General features: G+C 40.7%; 1 protein-coding gene and 1 long non-coding RNA gene across 2 annotated transcripts in view; both read right to left on the bottom strand.

Annotated features, from left to right (window-relative positions):
* LOC117430938 (protein mono-ADP-ribosyltransferase PARP4-like) overlaps positions 1–7,402 on the bottom strand; it is a 136,463-nt gene extending 129,061 nt beyond the window's left edge. The window contains exons 1-4 of the mRNA XM_034903272.2: positions 7,256–7,402; positions 6,718–6,837; positions 6,639–6,680; positions 2,564–2,724 (exon numbers count right to left, since the gene is read on the bottom strand). Coding sequence (XP_034759163.2) covers positions 2,564–2,724; positions 6,639–6,680; positions 6,718–6,837; positions 7,256–7,402 — 470 coding nt within the window. The remainder of the gene's footprint in view (positions 1–2,563; positions 2,725–6,638; positions 6,681–6,717; positions 6,838–7,255) is intronic.
* Positions 7,403–8,084: 682 nt separating this feature from the next.
* LOC117430525 (uncharacterized) lies at positions 8,085–15,426 on the bottom strand. The gene is made up of 2 exons (XR_009308991.1): positions 15,012–15,426; positions 8,085–9,630 (listed from the first exon to the last, which is right to left on the bottom strand). It is a non-coding gene; the product is annotated as an uncharacterized LOC117430525 (long non-coding RNA).
* Positions 15,427–16,639: the final 1,213 nt, after the last annotated feature.

The following is a 16,639-nucleotide window of genomic DNA, read 5'->3' as shown; positions in this document are numbered from 1 at the left end:
GAGTATGAGGGAAACAGAAGACAGCAGTGTACCCAATGTAAAGTGTGTGGCATAAAAAGTCACATGACCTCAAGTTTAAGTGAAGGGAACTATTAGATTTTGCAAGAAGAATTTCCATTAACATTAAAAATATGAAGTCCGTATCTGAAATGGTTTATGAGGTTTGAACAACTGAAGAAGTGGGAAAGACGTCTAATTATAAAAGGGATTCCTCTGAATGCAGCAGCATCTTCATCCTTGGACCAGTTATTATAATCCTCATCTTCAATGATGAGCAAGCAAAAAAATGCTAGGATCATGGGAAAGACCAAGCAGTTTACAAAACAAAATGAAGATTGCTGACTGCCAACTTTTTGCTTGCTCACGATCATCCATTTCTGTTTATAACGGTTTTAAATGCAAACTAAAAGCAAGCTATTTCACTGTTGTGGTTTTGTTCTGTTTATGAGCTGAAAAAAATCACACACACACAGGACTGATATATCTGCTGGGATTGATTATCACATTCCCAGTGTGTCACACCTCACAGTAGCAACAACTGAGACAGCTAATCTAAACCAAATCTAGTGTAGTGGATTTCTTAGGTTATTATCACACAATAATATCTGGCATTATGATATTCAGGTGAGGGGAAGGCCCTTTATTGCTGGGGAGATGGTGTGGGAGTACCACCTCCCACGTAAACGTGGTCGCTGCCCTCAACTCGACAACACTTGGATGGGACCCTCTCGAGTGCTCGAGCAGCTGGGGAGGTGATTGACAGGGTTCAAGGGCAGAACAGCGTCCGCCGGGGAACTGGGGTCCCCAACTCCCCCTGCCTGGGGAGCCACTGTCATCAGGATAACACCTTCCCTGCTTTCAGGGACACTTTCCCCAGCTGTTCCCTCCAGTTCTCAGCTAGCCTGGCCAGGACATGTTACCCCCGGGTGCTGCGACAACAGAGGCCTCCCACCATTTGAGACTTTGCTATCCTCCTTGGGGACAAGGAAGACTAAGGGGGGGGGGCGGGGGGGCTGTGTAACGGCAGAACTATTTTGCCGTTTTAACACCACCGTGAAATTTGAGATTTAAGTAGCTCAAACCGTGAAATCCAAGATTTTTTAAAATATTATGCCTGTGAAATTTACAAAAAATGGACAGTAAATTAGGTAGGGTCCTAGTCATGATGTAGGAATATATTTTTTGCCCATACCTATGTATGTACATGAAGATTGCATGTTTATATATATATTTGTTCATTATATTCTGTTTCCATGGTAACATGGAATTATATATATATATATTTTAGCTCAAAGAGCCAGCTGCCCAACGTTTCAATATGTTGTACATATCTTTCTCAAGGGAGCCTGTGTTTGAATCAAAACATTGGAGGTATTTATAGGTTTTTGACGGCATGACAACTACTTGTTATTGTTTACATTCAAATCCATGATTTATTCTTACATGATGTAATGGTGTTCTATACATTGTGACATCATTTTTACTTCTATCTTTGAATCTGTATTAATTCTAATTAACACTACTTTATATAAACTTATATTTTTATTATATCATGCAATGCTGGCTCTGAGGATCAGTCTAGATTTGGCCTCCTCAGCGCATCAGTATGCACAACTTTTGAATTAATTTTGTTTATTTATTTAAATGTTATATATTTATTGAAGTTAATTAGTTCATTCTTTTCTGTTGAGTCCCGCTGGCATAATCGTGTTCAGTCTATTTATCCATTTACTTTCTTTTATTCTTCTATATGTCGCATTGTCTAATTTGAGCTGTTCTAATACTACAAACTTTACATCATTTATGTCATGTCCCTGACTGGTGAAGTGCTGTACTATTGGTTCATTCATTTTTTTTATTTCTAATTAATGAAAGGTGGTTCTCAATTCTTTTATATAAAGTAGTTCCAGTCTCTCCAACATATTTGATTTCATCACATTTTTCACAGGCTATTCCATAAACAACATTGCTATTTTTACAGTAGGTATTAGTTTTTAGTGGATATGTGGTGTTCTTATGTTTAATTATATTTTTACTTTTGTCTATGTACACTTTACATCTACAGTGCACATGTTCGTAGAACCTATTTTGTCAATTATTCTTTTATGTTTACTGTGAACTAAAATACCACCTAAATTAGCTTCTCTTTTGAATGCTACAACTGGGGCCTTAAGAAATACTTTTTTAATTTTTCTGAATTATGTAGAATCCGCATGTGTTTCCAAACTATTTTAGAAATATTGGGCAAAAGTTTAGAGTAAGTCATTATTAATGGGACTCTTTTGACCTTTTTATCTCTATTTTTATAATCTAGTAGATCATCTCTTTTTAGTTTATCCACTTTTCTTAACTCCGTCTCTATAATTCTTTCTTTGTATCCTCTTTTTTTAAGATTTGTTTTTAATACATTTCTTTGTTTACATAGTCACTTTCTTTTGAGCATATTCTTCGTATTCTTATTCCTAGACCCTTTGGGATTGCCCTTTTATATATATATATATATATATACACACACACACACACTGTAGATATAATATATGTTTGGAAAATATATTCACTTTACCTTTCATTCCTATGCATTAGAAGCACCTTAATGGTAGAAAACTCTTCAATGTTTGGGGCTACATGCTCCACACTGCACCTCAGGGCCTGGTATTTAGCAAGCGAAGACGGTGTGAGGCTCCATAGAGTGGCTTCACTTGCATTGACAATGTCTCGAATTAACTACAGGAAAGCACAGGGCAAAGATAGACAAGATCATAGAATGCAATGCACAGTAAAATAACTGCTCAGCACATACAAGAAGAGAAGGAGTCTGATCAATACTGCTCAGCACATACAAGAAAAGGATGAGTCTGATCAATACTGCTCAGCACATACAAGAAGAGGATGAGTCTGATCAATACTGCTCAGCACATACAAGAAGAGGAGGAGTCTGATCAATACTGCTCAGCACATACAAGAAGAGAAGGAGTCTGATCAATACTGCTCAGCACATACAAGAGAAGGAGTCTGATCAATACTGCTCATCACATACAAGAAGGAGTCTGATCAATACTGCTCAGCACATACAAGAAGAGAAAGAACATAAGAACATAAGAACATAAGAACATAAGACAGTTTACAAACGAGAGGAGGCCATTTAGCCCATCTTGCTCGTTTGGTTGTTAGTAGCTTATTGATCTCAGAATCTCATCAAGCAGCTTCTTGAAGGATCCCAGGATGTCAGCTTCAACAACATTACTGGGGAGTTGGTTCCAGACCCTCACAATTCTATGTGTAAAAAAGTGCCTCCTATTTTCTGTTCTGAATGCCCCTTTATATAATCTCTATTTGTGACCCCTGGTCCTTGTTTCTTTTTTCAGGTCAAAGAAGTCCCCTGGGTTGATATTGTCTATACCGTTTAGGATTTTGAATGTTTGAATCAGATCACCGCGTAGTCTTCTTTGTTCAAGACTGAATAGACTCAATTCTTTTAGCCTGTCTGCATACGACATGCCTTTTAAACCCGGGATAATTCTGGTTGCTCTTCTTTGCACTCTCTTTCTTTCTAGAGCAGCAATATCCTTTTTGTAACGAGGTGACCAGAACTGAACACAATATTCTAGGTGAGGTCTTACTAATGCATTGTAGAGTTTTAACATTACTTCTGTTGATTTAAATTCATCACTTCTCACAATATATCCAAGCATCTTGTTAGCCTTTTCTATAGCTTCCCCACATTGTCTAGATGAAGACATTTCTGAGTCAACATAAACTCCTAGGCCTTTTTCATGGTTCCCTTCTTCAATTTCACTATCTCCCATATGATATTTATAATGCACATTTTTATTGCCCGCATGCAATACTTTACACTTTTCTCTATTAAATTTAATTTGCCATGTGTCTGCCCAATTCTGAATGCTGTCTAGATCATTTTGAATGACCTTTGCTGCTTCAGCAGTGTTTGCCACTCCTCCTATTTTTGTGTCGTCTGCAAATTTAACGAGTTTGCTTACTATACCAGAATCTAAATCATTAATGTAGATTAGGAATAGCAGAGGACCTAATACTGATCCCTGTGGTACACCACTGGTTACCTCACTCCATTTTGAGGTTTCTCCTCTAATCAGTACTTTCTGTTTTCTACCTGTTAACCACTCCCTAATCCATGTGCATGCATTTCCTTGAATCCCTACTGCGTTCAGTTTGAGAATTAATCTTTTGTGCGGGACTTTGTCAAAAGCTTTCTGGAAATCTAAATAAACCATGTTGTATGCTTTGCAGTTATCCATTTTCAATGTTGCATCCTCAAAAAAGTCCAGTAGGTTAGTTAGACACGATCTCCCTTTCCTAAAACCATGCTGGCTGTCTCCCAGGATATTGTTACCATACAGGTAATTTTCCATTTTGGATCTTATTATAGTTTCCATAAGTTTACATATAATAGAAGTCAGGCTTATTGGTCTGTAGTTACCTGGTTCGGTTTTGTCTCCCTTTTTGTGGATCGGAATTACGTTTGCTATTTTCCAGTCTGTCGGTACAACCCCTGTGTCAAGAGACTGTTGCATGATCTTGGTTAGCGGTTTGTAAATAACTTCTTTCATTTCTTTGAGTACTATTGGGAGGATCTCATCTGGCCCAGGGGATTTGTTTATTTTAAGAGCTCCTAGACCGACATGTCGACATGTCGGGCATGTTGTCCGTGTCCTCCTTTGTAAAAACCTGTGAAAAGTAATCATTTAATATATTTGCTATTTTTTTTTCTTCATCTATGATTTTGCCATTTGTGTCTCTTAGACATTTAACCTCCTCTTTGAATGTTCTCTTGCTGTTATAATATTGGAAAAATATTTTCGAATTGGTTTTAGCCCCCTTAGCAATATTGATTTCTATCTCTCTCTCTTGGCCTTTCTAACTTCCTTTTTGACTTGTGTTTGCAGTTCCAAGTACTCTTTCTGTGTACTTTGTTTTTGGTCCCTTTTAAATGCTCTGTAAAGTGCCTTTTTATGCTGAATATTTTTTTAATTGATCTATTAAACCATTTTGGCCATTTTGTTTTAGATTTAGATTTGTCTACTTTTGGGATGTAATTGTTTTGTGCCTCTAGTACTACATTTTTAAAAAACAGCCATCCTTTTTCTGTGGATGTTTTCTCTATTTTACTCCAATCTACTTCTGTTAGTCTCCATTTCATACCTTCATAGTTTGCTTTTCTAAAATTGTAAACCTTAGCTTTAGTCATTACTTTTGGGGTTTTTAAAAATATTTCAAATTAGACCATGTTGTGGTCTGAGTTTGCCAATGGCTCTCTGACCTCTGTTTTAGTTATTCTGTCTTCATTATTTGAAAAGACTAAATCAAGGCATGCCTCCCCTCTACTCGGTGCCTTGACAAATTGTGTTAGGAAGCAGTCGTGCCCCCCATCGGGTTTTCCCATTTTATACGGGGGAGGTTGAAATCCCCCATTAGTATGGCTTCTCCTTTTCTACACGTATTTCGAATGTCATTGTATAACAGATTATTTTGCTCGGTGTCTGAATTTGGCGGTCTATAACATGCTCCTATTATTATGCCCTTTGAATTTGTGTCCATTTTTCTGACCCATATTGATTCTGCATTGTTTTCTTTGTCCAGATTTAACACCTGGTCTTCAAGACTATTTCTTATGTATAGCGCTACCCCTCCGCCTCTTCTGTCCTGCCTGTCTTTCCTATATAGTTTGTACCCACTAATATTATATTCGTCTCCATCACTCTCAGACAACCAAGTTTCTGTAACACCTATCACATCGTAGTTACTTGTTAGTGCAGTAGCTTCAAGTTCTCACATTTTGTTTCTGAGACTTCTAGCATTAAGATAGATACATTTAATAGTGGTCTTATTGTTGCCCTTGTTTTGATGTGGTCTCCCTTCTGTTTTTTTGTTTTCTCCCCCCTTCCTTTCTAGTTTAAATGCTTCTGGACCGCATGAAGGATCCTTTCTCCGAGTAGATTGGTTCCCTTTCTGTTTAAGTGCAGTCCGTCCCACCTGTATAGATAGTCCTTGTTGTAGAAAGTGCTCCAATGTTCAAGAAAGGTGAAGCCTTCCTGTGTGCACCACGATTTCAGCCATGCATTTTGATTTTGTATTTCCAGAAGGAGTCTGATCAATACTGCTCAGCACATACAAGAAGAGAAGGAGTCTGATCAATACTGCTCAGCACATACAAGAAGAGAAGGAGTCTGATCAATACTGCTCAGCAGATACAAGAAGAGGATGAGTCTGATCAATACTGCTCAGCACATACAAGAAGAGAAGGAGTCTGATCAATACTGCTCAGTACATACAAGAAGAGAAGGAGTCTGATCAATACTGCTCAGCACATACAAGAAGAGAAGGAGTCTGATCAATACCGCTCAGCACATACAAGAGGATGAGTCTGATCAATACTGCTAAGCACATACAAGAAGAGGATGAGTCTGATCAATACTGCTCAGCACATACAAGAAGAGAAGAAGTCTGATCAATACTGCTCAGCACATACAAGAAGAGAAGGAGTCTGATCAATGTTACATTTTCAAGATTGTTTCATTGTATCTACTCTTAAAAAGAGGTCTGGTAATTGGATTCAGTCTTTATAACAGCTTTTTGTCCGGCCAATCAGGAGAAAAATGTACCTGGCAGAGGTCATGTTTTGTAGAGATCATCTTCTTGGTAATGTAAAGTAAAGTAATGTAATGTAAAGGTAAAGTCCATCCCGTGTTTATGTTGCAGGATTGTGTAGAACTCGAACATGATGCCTCTTAACCCGTTCTGATCAACTCCTTCATCCATGGCTTTCCGTGCCTGCAAGAGAATGCCTTCGGCCCTGCTCACCTGAGGAGGGGTATGACACACTGTGTGTAGAAAGCCCTGCTTTGAAACACTATCCACCTCAAAGCGTCAAACTCATAAACATTCCCATACATCTTCTATTGCCATACCAAGAGGAAAACAATCAATGGACAAAATTAATAGGCACATAAACAGAGAGCATAGCAACTGAACTGAACATTAGGGAGAGTCACAAAACAAAAGCATGTGCTGATATGTAGATGGATACCATAACAGATAGTATAACTGTAGAGACATGCTAACGTATTCGTTTCACATTATTTCAAAATAAATTCTGAATGAATTTTACACTTTGCCATTCAGGCTTTTTACAGATAGATCTTACTATTAAAGCCAAGTTATGTTTAGAATTGTCATTACTCACAGAACTATGGAAGTATAGTATATAGAGTAAACTTACATCATTGGGACTGATGCTATTGACAGGACTGGCAAGCACATCATCAAAGCAACCAAGGGCTTCAGTCCAGATCAGCTCCACAAAAACAGCGACTTCCTGGGAGATGCTGCTGCTGCTCAGAGCTTCTTCAAGAAGTAGTTGCCACATTAAAGACAATAGGAATTACTGGTAACTTGGCAAAAGAGTTAAGAGTTGATTTTCACCTATTATATTATTATACAGGTCTGTCTGGTCTTGTTAGACAAAGGAACACTTTGTCCTTAGTTCTGTACTATTTTATTTATTTTATTTATTGCAGTTATATAGCGCTTTTTAAACAAAAGTATTGCAAAGCACTGTGCAGTACATAGCAGAAAAAAGAACAAACCACAATGCATTTGTACAGCATGTGTGATGAAGCTAGACTTTGTTGCTTTTTAAAATGGCTGTCCGAGAGTAAAAAAAAAAAAAAAGAAAAAAAACTACATGTCCCAGGAGCCTCCGTGGCAGAGACAGGATGGGCGGGCACTCCTGGGTATATAAGGAGGCAAGCTGAGGGAGTCAGGGCAGTTTGTGGGAGGTTGCCGCAGGGAACAGACTCCAGACTCCAGTTTGCTTGGAATAAAACTGGAATACCACAGCCTGTTGCAAGCTTGAAAGGGGTATGTGATTCAGGACTGCTGCAGTTTATGCAATTTGTTTTTTTTTTAGTTAAATTGGCGGGGGAATGAAATCGCCAATGTTAATTTGCTACAGTGTGGGAAAGTTAAACTAATATAACGAGTGGGAGTGAGAGGTAAACCTGAAGGCATGTGATTGAATATAAAAATAACCACACGGACACGTGAGAGACTTTAAAAAAGAAACTTTATTTTGTTGAACACTATTTCTGGTGGGGAAACCAGAAAGCCCGCCTTCTTCACATCTGGGAGGTCTGGAACGATCATCTCAGCAACGCAGGAAGTGTTGGACCTTGTGGAGCGGTGTTTGTTGATTTCACTGTGTAGAGGGGGACAAAGAAGAAAGTCAGTTAGGCCCGAACAGGGCTAGGCATATTATTTTTTTGTTTGTTTGTTTATTTTTTGTGTAAATAATAAACTTACCTGGACCATACAGTCCATTCTTTGAGAAACTCCTGTCTGGATCTCCGGTTTTTGGGTCTCCCCCACTTACTTGTCTGTCACACATGTCACACATACAACTGCCACAATCAGACCATTTAAATATTTAAACAGTATATACATAATACAAAAGCAGCCATTAAGCAGTTTAAATTCTTTAAGATATTTGTTGTCGAAACATGGGCAGGTGATAGTTTACGTTTAAGATGTTTCTGAAAGTATTGCTCATATCTTGTAGTTTTTTTTTGTGCAAAAGTAGCTTCCGAATAAACAAAAAGTAACTTCGAGTAGTCGATTCTTTTTCTTTATCTATTAAACAAGCACGCTCTATCTATTAAACAAGCACGCTCTATCTATTAAACAAGCACGCTCTATCTATTAAACAAGCACGCTCTATCTATTAAACAAGCACGCTCTATCTATTAAACAAGCACACTCTATCTATTAAACAAGCACGCTCTATCTATTAAACAAGCATGTTCTATCTATTAAACAAGCACGCTCAAGCACTGAGTGGAACCCCAGGCATGAAGATACTGTTAAATTGAGCCATTCTAGAAGTACAATGTCTCACATGTTGGAAGTACAAATATACAGTATGTTCACAACTGGGTAAGAAATGTCGATCCCACTAAAATACTTTCAATACCTGTATTTGTGGTGGACAACTGAAAACCTCATAAAACACAATGAATACATTTGCCTCACATTAGACAGAATGTTCAGTTTGTAAGAGAGGGGCAAGATGGCTTCATCCAGGCTAATAATAATTTTCCAGTGAGGTTGGCTTTCAAAGCTTTTTACTACAACGGCATACATGCCAGCCTCTATTTTAAAGCCCTTCTACTGCATACCAAGTTTCAGTGCTAATCCTACCGCCTTTTGAAAGGGCTGAAAAAGCCAATTTCTTGACAATTGGGTGGCCTAAAGATCTCAGCCAAAAGATGGCCTGTTTGTCATTATCAATATAACATTGTACAGTCCAACTCCACTCCACCCCTCCTCCCCCCATGGCCAGTCCAACTACGTTCCCCCCCTCCCCCAACTTCTTACATTATAATTAGGTATGATTTGCTTAGAATGTCAAGCATGTCTAACTTGTATTCTAATGCAGACCTTCTTAACTTTCTCAGAAGCTAAAAGATTCAGTTCTGCTGACAATTTTGTCTGCTGCTGGAAATCCTTATCTTGAAGATCCTTTATAAAAAGCTCATAGGCCTTTACAGCTTCCTCTGAAGTGGGGGCAAATATCAAGTCTTTCCACTTCTACATCACCTGCAAAAGAAATTGTGGGGTTAACTGACTAGCATTTATTTTCAAGTATGTTCACCATTTCTTCCTTTTAATGGGATTATTCCTTTCTTTATACATGAAAATATACAGCTGGTAATCATTGGCCTAAAGCACAGGTTGTTCTTGTGGCTTTCCTAAATTAGGCAGTGTTTCCTCCTTTCCCACACAACCAACCACTAATAGGGTACCCTCCCTGTAAACATTGCATCAAAGTAGAGTACCCTACCTGTAAATACTGCATCAAAACAAACAAGCTCTCTGTGGATTGTATTGCAAACCAAATTCATATCTCCAAATATTAATTAATATTTCTAATATAGAATTAATCAGTACTAAAATCCATACATTTGCAATAACAATGGCAATTGTATGTTGGCAAAAATATAAAAAGCATTACGATATGTAGAGTGTAAATGGAATCGACGTTTGTAATTCTGCATGTTTGTACTCCAAATTTTACGGGCGCTAGTGATGAGCGATTAATCAAAAATACGGTTAATTACCGATTCTTAAATTAAATACCGAAACTGACTTCCAACGATTAATAAACTGCACAATTTCAATTGATTATTATATTATAAAACTTCATGTCTTTATTATGGTCACTCATCATAAAAAAGTTACTTCCGCATTCCAGCACTTTGGATTAACCTCGAGCCCCGTCCTCCTGTTAAAGCTCCCATAATGCGTACAAAATGGCGTCGGTGTCACAAAACCATACAGGCAGTGTAGCGCAGTATCAGAACTCTTCATACAGGCAGCACAGTATCAGAACTCTTCATACAGGCAGCGCAGTATCAGAACTCTTCATACAGGCAGCGTAGTGCAGTATCAGAACTCTTCACACAGGCAGCGTAGCGCAGTATCAGAACTCCACACAGGCAGCGTAGCGCAGTATCAGAACTCTTCACAAAGGCAGCGCAGGATCAGAACTCTTCATACAGGCAGCGTAGCGCAGTATCAGAACTCCACACAGGCAGCGTAGCGCAGTATTAGAACTCTTCACACAGGCAGCGTAGCGCAGTATCAGAACTCTACACACAGGCAGCGTAGCGCAGTATCAGAACTCTTCACAAAGGCAGCGCAGTATCAGAACTCCACACAGGCAGCGTAGCGCAGTATCAGAACTCTTCACACAGGCAGCGTAGCGCAGTATTAGAACTCTTCACACAGGCAGCGTAGCGCAGTTTCAGAACTCTTCACACAGGCAGCGTTGTGCAGTATCAGAACTCTACACACAGGCAGCGTTGCGCAGTATCAGAACTCTACACACAGGCAGCGTAGCGCAGTATCAGAACTCTTCACACAGGCAGTGTAGCGCAGTATCAGAACTCTTCACACAGGCAGCGTAGCGCAGTATCAGAACTCTTCATACAGGCAGGGTAGCGCAGTATCAGAACTCTTCACACAGGCAGCGTTGCGCAGTATCAGAACTCTACACACAGGCAGCGTAGCGCAGTATCAGAACTCTTCACACAGGCAGCGCAGTATCAGAACTCTTCACACAGGCAGCATAGCACAGTATCAGAACTCCACACAGGCAGTGTAGCGCAGTATCAGAACTCTTCATACAGGCAGGGTAGCGCAGTATCAGAACTCTACACACAGGCAGCGTAGCGCAGTATCAGAACTCTTCATACAGGCAGGGTAGCGCAGTATCAGAACTCTTCACACAGGCAGCGCAGTATCAGAACTCTTCACACAGGCAGCGTAGCGCAGTATTAGAACTCTTCATACAGGCAGGGTAGCGCAGTATCAGAACTCTTCACACAGGCAGCGTAGCGCAGTATCAGAACTCTACACACAGGCAGCGCAGTATCAAAACTCTTCACACAGGCAGCGTAGCACAGTATCAGAACTCTTCACAAAGGCAGGGTAGCGCAGTATCAGAACTCTTCACACAGGCAGCGCAGTATCAGAACTCTTCACACAGGCAGCGTAGCGCAGTATTAGAACTCTTCATACAGGCAGGGTAGCGCAGTATCAGAACTCTTCACACAGGCAGCGTAGCGCAGTATCAGAACTCTACACACAGGCAGCGCAGTATCAAAACTCTTCACACAGGCAGCGTAGCACAGTATCAGAACTCTTCACAAAGGCAGGGTAGCGCAGTATCAGAACTCTACACACAGGCAGCGTAGTATCAGAACTCTACACACAGGCAGCGTAGCGCAGTATCAGAACTCTTCATACAGGCAGGGTAGCGCAGTATCAGAACTCTTCACACAGGCAGCGCAGTATCAGAACTCTTCACACAGGCAGCGTAGCGCAGTATTAGAACTCTTCATACAGGCAGGGTAGCGCAGTATCAGAACTCTTCACACAGGCAGCGTAGCGCAGTATCAGAACTCTACACACAGGCAGCGCAGTATCAAAACTCTTCACACAGGCAGCGTAGCACAGTATCAGAACTCTACACAAAGGCAGGGTAGCGCAGTATCAGAACTCTACACACAGGCAGCGTAGTATCAGAACTCTACACACAGGCAGCGTAGCGCAGTATCAGAACTCTTCACACAGGCAGCGTAGCGCAGTATCAGAACTCTTCATACAGGCAGGGTAGCGCAGTATCAGAACTCTTCACACAGGCAGCGTAGCGCAGTATCAGAACTCTACACACAGGCAGCGCAGTATCAAAACTCTTCACACAGGCAGCGTAGCACAGTATCAGAACTCTTCACAAAGGCAGGGTAGCGCAGTATCAGAACTCTTCACACAGGCAGCGCAGTATCAGAACTCTTCACACAGGCAGCGTAGCGCAGTATTAGAACTCTTCATACAGGCAGGGTAGCGCAGTATCAGAACTCTTCACACAGGCAGCGTAGCGCAGTATCAGAACTCTACACACAGGCAGCGCAGTATCAAAACTCTTCACACAGGCAGCGTAGCACAGTATCAGAACTCTTCACAAAGGCAGGGTAGCGCAGTATCAGAACTCTACACACAGGCAGCGTAGTATCAGAACTCTACACACAGGCAGCGTAGCGCAGTATCAGAACTCTTCATACAGGCAGGGTAGCGCAGTATCAGAACTCTTCACACAGGCAGCGTTGCGCAGTATCAGAACTCTACACACAGGCAGCGTAGCGCAGTATCAGAACTCTTCACACAGGCAGCGCAGTATCAGAACTCTTCACACAGGCAGCGTAGCACAGTATTAGAACTCTTCATACAGGCAGGGTAGCGCAGTATCAGAACTCTTCACACAGGCAGCGTAGCGCAGTATCAGAACTCTACACACAGGCAGCGTAGCGCAGTATCAGAACTCTTCATACAGGCAGGGTAGCGCAGTATCAGAACTCTTCATACAGGCAGGGTAGCGCAGTATCAGAACTCTTCACACAGGCAGCGTAGCGCAGTATCAGAACTCTACACACAGGCAGCGTAGCGCAGTATCAGAACTCTTCATACAGGCAGGGTAGCGCAGTATCAGAACTCTTCACACAGGCAGGGTAGCGCAGTATCAGAACTCTACACACAGGCAGCGCAGTATCAAAACTCTTCACACAGGCAGCGTAGCACAGTATCAGAACTCTTCACAAAGGCAGGGTAGCGCAGTATCAGAACTCTACACACAGGCAGCGTAGCGCAGTATCAGATCTTCGTTATAAATACTTGTCAGAGAATGAAGGTGAGCAAGTGTTGAAATACTGTAAGTTCATGAATACAAACTATTTTTATTTTCTTTACTTATCAATAACCTAATTAATGTCGTTTCATTCAGCAAGACAAAAGCGGCAGACATTAAATGATATGTCCATGTCAGATTAATCACCCTTGAAACCGAAGGTTCATGGATGTTGATATAAATATGTATTTATAAGTGACCTACTGTGACAGAGAGTGAATGAATCCGAGTCAACAATCTCACTCCCGACCTGTGAGGGTGCTGTATAACAGGAACAGTGTGCCCCGGACTGGATGGTTTGACAGTTCATTCCAGGGTCAGTCGGAAGTCGGCCATCCAGAAAGGGGGAGAAGCCACAATACTAGAAGTCAGCGCCTTACTGCGGTAGGCGATGTGTCAGTCATGGATTGGAGGAGACGTAACTGCACTCGCTACCAAAGGGGGCGTGACTGAAGGTAGATCATGGGATGTGGCCAAGCGATCTGTTCCTTTGTTATGGCCAAGGACAGACCAGTAAAATGATTACAGATATAACTGTGAGTGTTTCGTGTCAGCCAGGGGCTGTCGCTAAAGGCCAGCATTGAACCCGGACTACACTGCACCACTGTGTTTCACAACTGTTGTATAGCACCATCTGCACAAAGAGCACTCACTGTTTGGATAAGTGATCATGTCTGTGTTGTGTGTTATTATTACTACATATTTCTGGATTAAATCCCGTGGTTTAACTGAGCGATACAGCTTGGTGTGTAGAGCCAGTTATTATTATTTACCAGCAAATAAGAGCTGTTTAACCGTGAACTGTGTTGTTTCAAATCATTCCTGAGCACTGCATCACCTCTACACCTGTGCACAACAAACCACTTTGCCACACCTACCCAAAGTTATTGTACTGTTTTACTGGGACTTTCAGTTGTAGGTATCTGTTATTGTTGACTCGGTTTCTCATTTTAGTTTAATCAGCGAGGCAGGTTAAGAAATTACTTTTTTTTTTTAATAATAAACAAAATCTTTCAAATTACTATTTCTTGTATTACATTTGACTTAGTAATTAGTAATTATTAAAAGAAAAGTCATACAAGAATGGTAACCTGAAACAAAAGAGTATAAAAAAATCATTATTAATTACGAACAATTATTTTTATAATATTTTGTTTCAGGTTGCCATTCTTTCTTGTATTATGTTATATTGAATAAGTTAATAAACTGCCAGCCATTTATTTTTATTATTTTCTGTTATGCAGCATTATCACCCTACAGAGTTAGACTAGAGATTCAAAAGAGCTTGAGAGAAGGTTTCAGGCAGTTGAGAGCAAGAGAGTGCTTTGTCAGACTGTGTGTGCTTTTCTTCTTTGTTTAAAAATGGTTTCTGAGAAGTAGACAAGGGTTTGAGAAGGCCAAAATGAAATAATCAGATATGCATCACACTCTTTTAAACGTCACTCAAGTTAAAAAAAGCGATTGGGTCGGATATGTGAGTGCTGGCTGTGCTATTGGTTCACCACTGATAGGGTCATTAAGAGAGACCCACATTTATTATTATTGTTTTTTTTAATAAAGCAGATCTCACAATACACATGTACTTATACAAATGTACTTATTATTTCGCTAATCTTTGCTTTCTATCAAATATCACTGCAAATATAACTCGACAGGAATTCGTGTTTATTGTACAATCTCAACGATAGGATCTGATGACAATAAAGTACGATTTAAAGACAAGTTAGGTCCTTACCGGAATTGCAAATGCTTACAACCTGGCACTCTTGGTGTTCGTAAAGAAAGGAACAAACCACAACAATATACAACAACATACAGTGCGCATTGGAAGAACTCGATCTTCAGCAACAGTTCTATAGTACTTCCTGGATCCAAGATAGGACTATATAAAGAAGGATAGTAGAATGACGTCACAAGTGGGCAGAGTTAGTAAACAGTGCAGCATTTCTGGAGCCCGTAGAGCACTTAAACACAGCGCACTCGCAATGATTTTTAACGTATTCGCGCTCGCACTGGCAAAATGTTTCTTGACATAATCAAGCGTTAATTCGCATAAATAACAGTCAGTCACTTTATATTAACGATATTTTGTATTGTTATTAAAAAAAATACTGGTATATCCTGGCGCTGCCACAGCATCGCCGCAATGTATTCAGTACTGAGTGGGCTCCACAAATGGCGCCTGTAATTGAGTACCGAACTGAATCACGGGATTGACTGTCCTATCCTTCTATATTTAGTCTTAGGATCCGCGGCAGTGTAGGTGCGTTCTTGTAGCACAGATTTCCAGAGTTCTGCACAATTCTACACAGAATCCAGTTCTACGAGGTATACAGCGTGACGTCACAAAGCTCCACCCTCAAAAACCTGTGCAGATCCAGCACAGCCCTGCGCAGAAAAGTATCTGCGGGGTGCTGGCTGCGGCTGTGAACCAAAGAGACGATACAGAGATCACGACTGATCTGCCAATACTGCTGCCCCCATGTTATCTTTATGCAAAGAAGGGTGAACAGCCTCCCCAACGCTGTATTAAATAATTGGTAACACTTTAAAATAAGAGTCTGTTCATCTGAATTGCAGACACGGAATTACATTATTAGAATTAGAAGCATATTCATCATGAACTCCTATTTTATCAAGCTGATAAATGAGTTCATACATAATTCATCATGAATTACAGACACTTATTTAAAAGTGTTACTCACAGAAATAAATTAATTAATTAATCGATATATCTTCTCGCCAAAACTCTGGAAAGGGCTGTAGCCAGCCAGCTGACGAAACATCTCACAGATAACAATCTGCTTGAATCTCTGCAGTCTGGCTTCCGGCTGCATCACAGTACCGAAACTGCTCTGCTCTGGATTGTAAATGATCTCTTGCTTAATGCTGATGCTGCAGCTCCCTCTGTGCTTGTCCTCCTTGACCTAACAGCTGCTTTTGACACCATAGATCATGACATTCTTCTTGACCGCCTTCAGAAGTATGCTGGGATCTCTGGAACCTGTCTCTCCTGGCTGTCCTCTTACCTATCTGGATGCATGCAGTCTGTCTTCTATGATGGAAGCAGTGCTGACACAAACCCGGTCACCTGTGGTGTCCCTTAAGGGTCTGTTCTTGGGCCTCTTTTCTTCAACATCTACATGCTTCCCTTGGGTCACCTCATCCGCCAACACAGCCTCATGTTTCACTCCTATGCTGATGACACCCAGCTCTAACTAAAACTAGACCCTGGATGTCCCTCTGCCATGGTCCGGCTCTCAGCTAGCATCCAAGACATTGAGACCTGGATGTCTGGCAATTTTCTTTAGCTGAACACAAATCTGAACTTCTAGTAGGATCGAAAACTCAACGCAAGAATCT

The sequence above is a fragment of the Acipenser ruthenus genome, chromosome 26, assembly GCF_902713425.1.
Source record: "Acipenser ruthenus chromosome 26, fAciRut3.2 maternal haplotype, whole genome shotgun sequence".
Lineage (NCBI taxonomy): Eukaryota > Metazoa > Chordata > Actinopteri > Acipenseriformes > Acipenseridae > Acipenser > Acipenser ruthenus.
The sequence above is the reverse complement of the archived record's forward strand: the minus strand, read 5'-3'. Positions and strand labels throughout refer to the sequence as shown.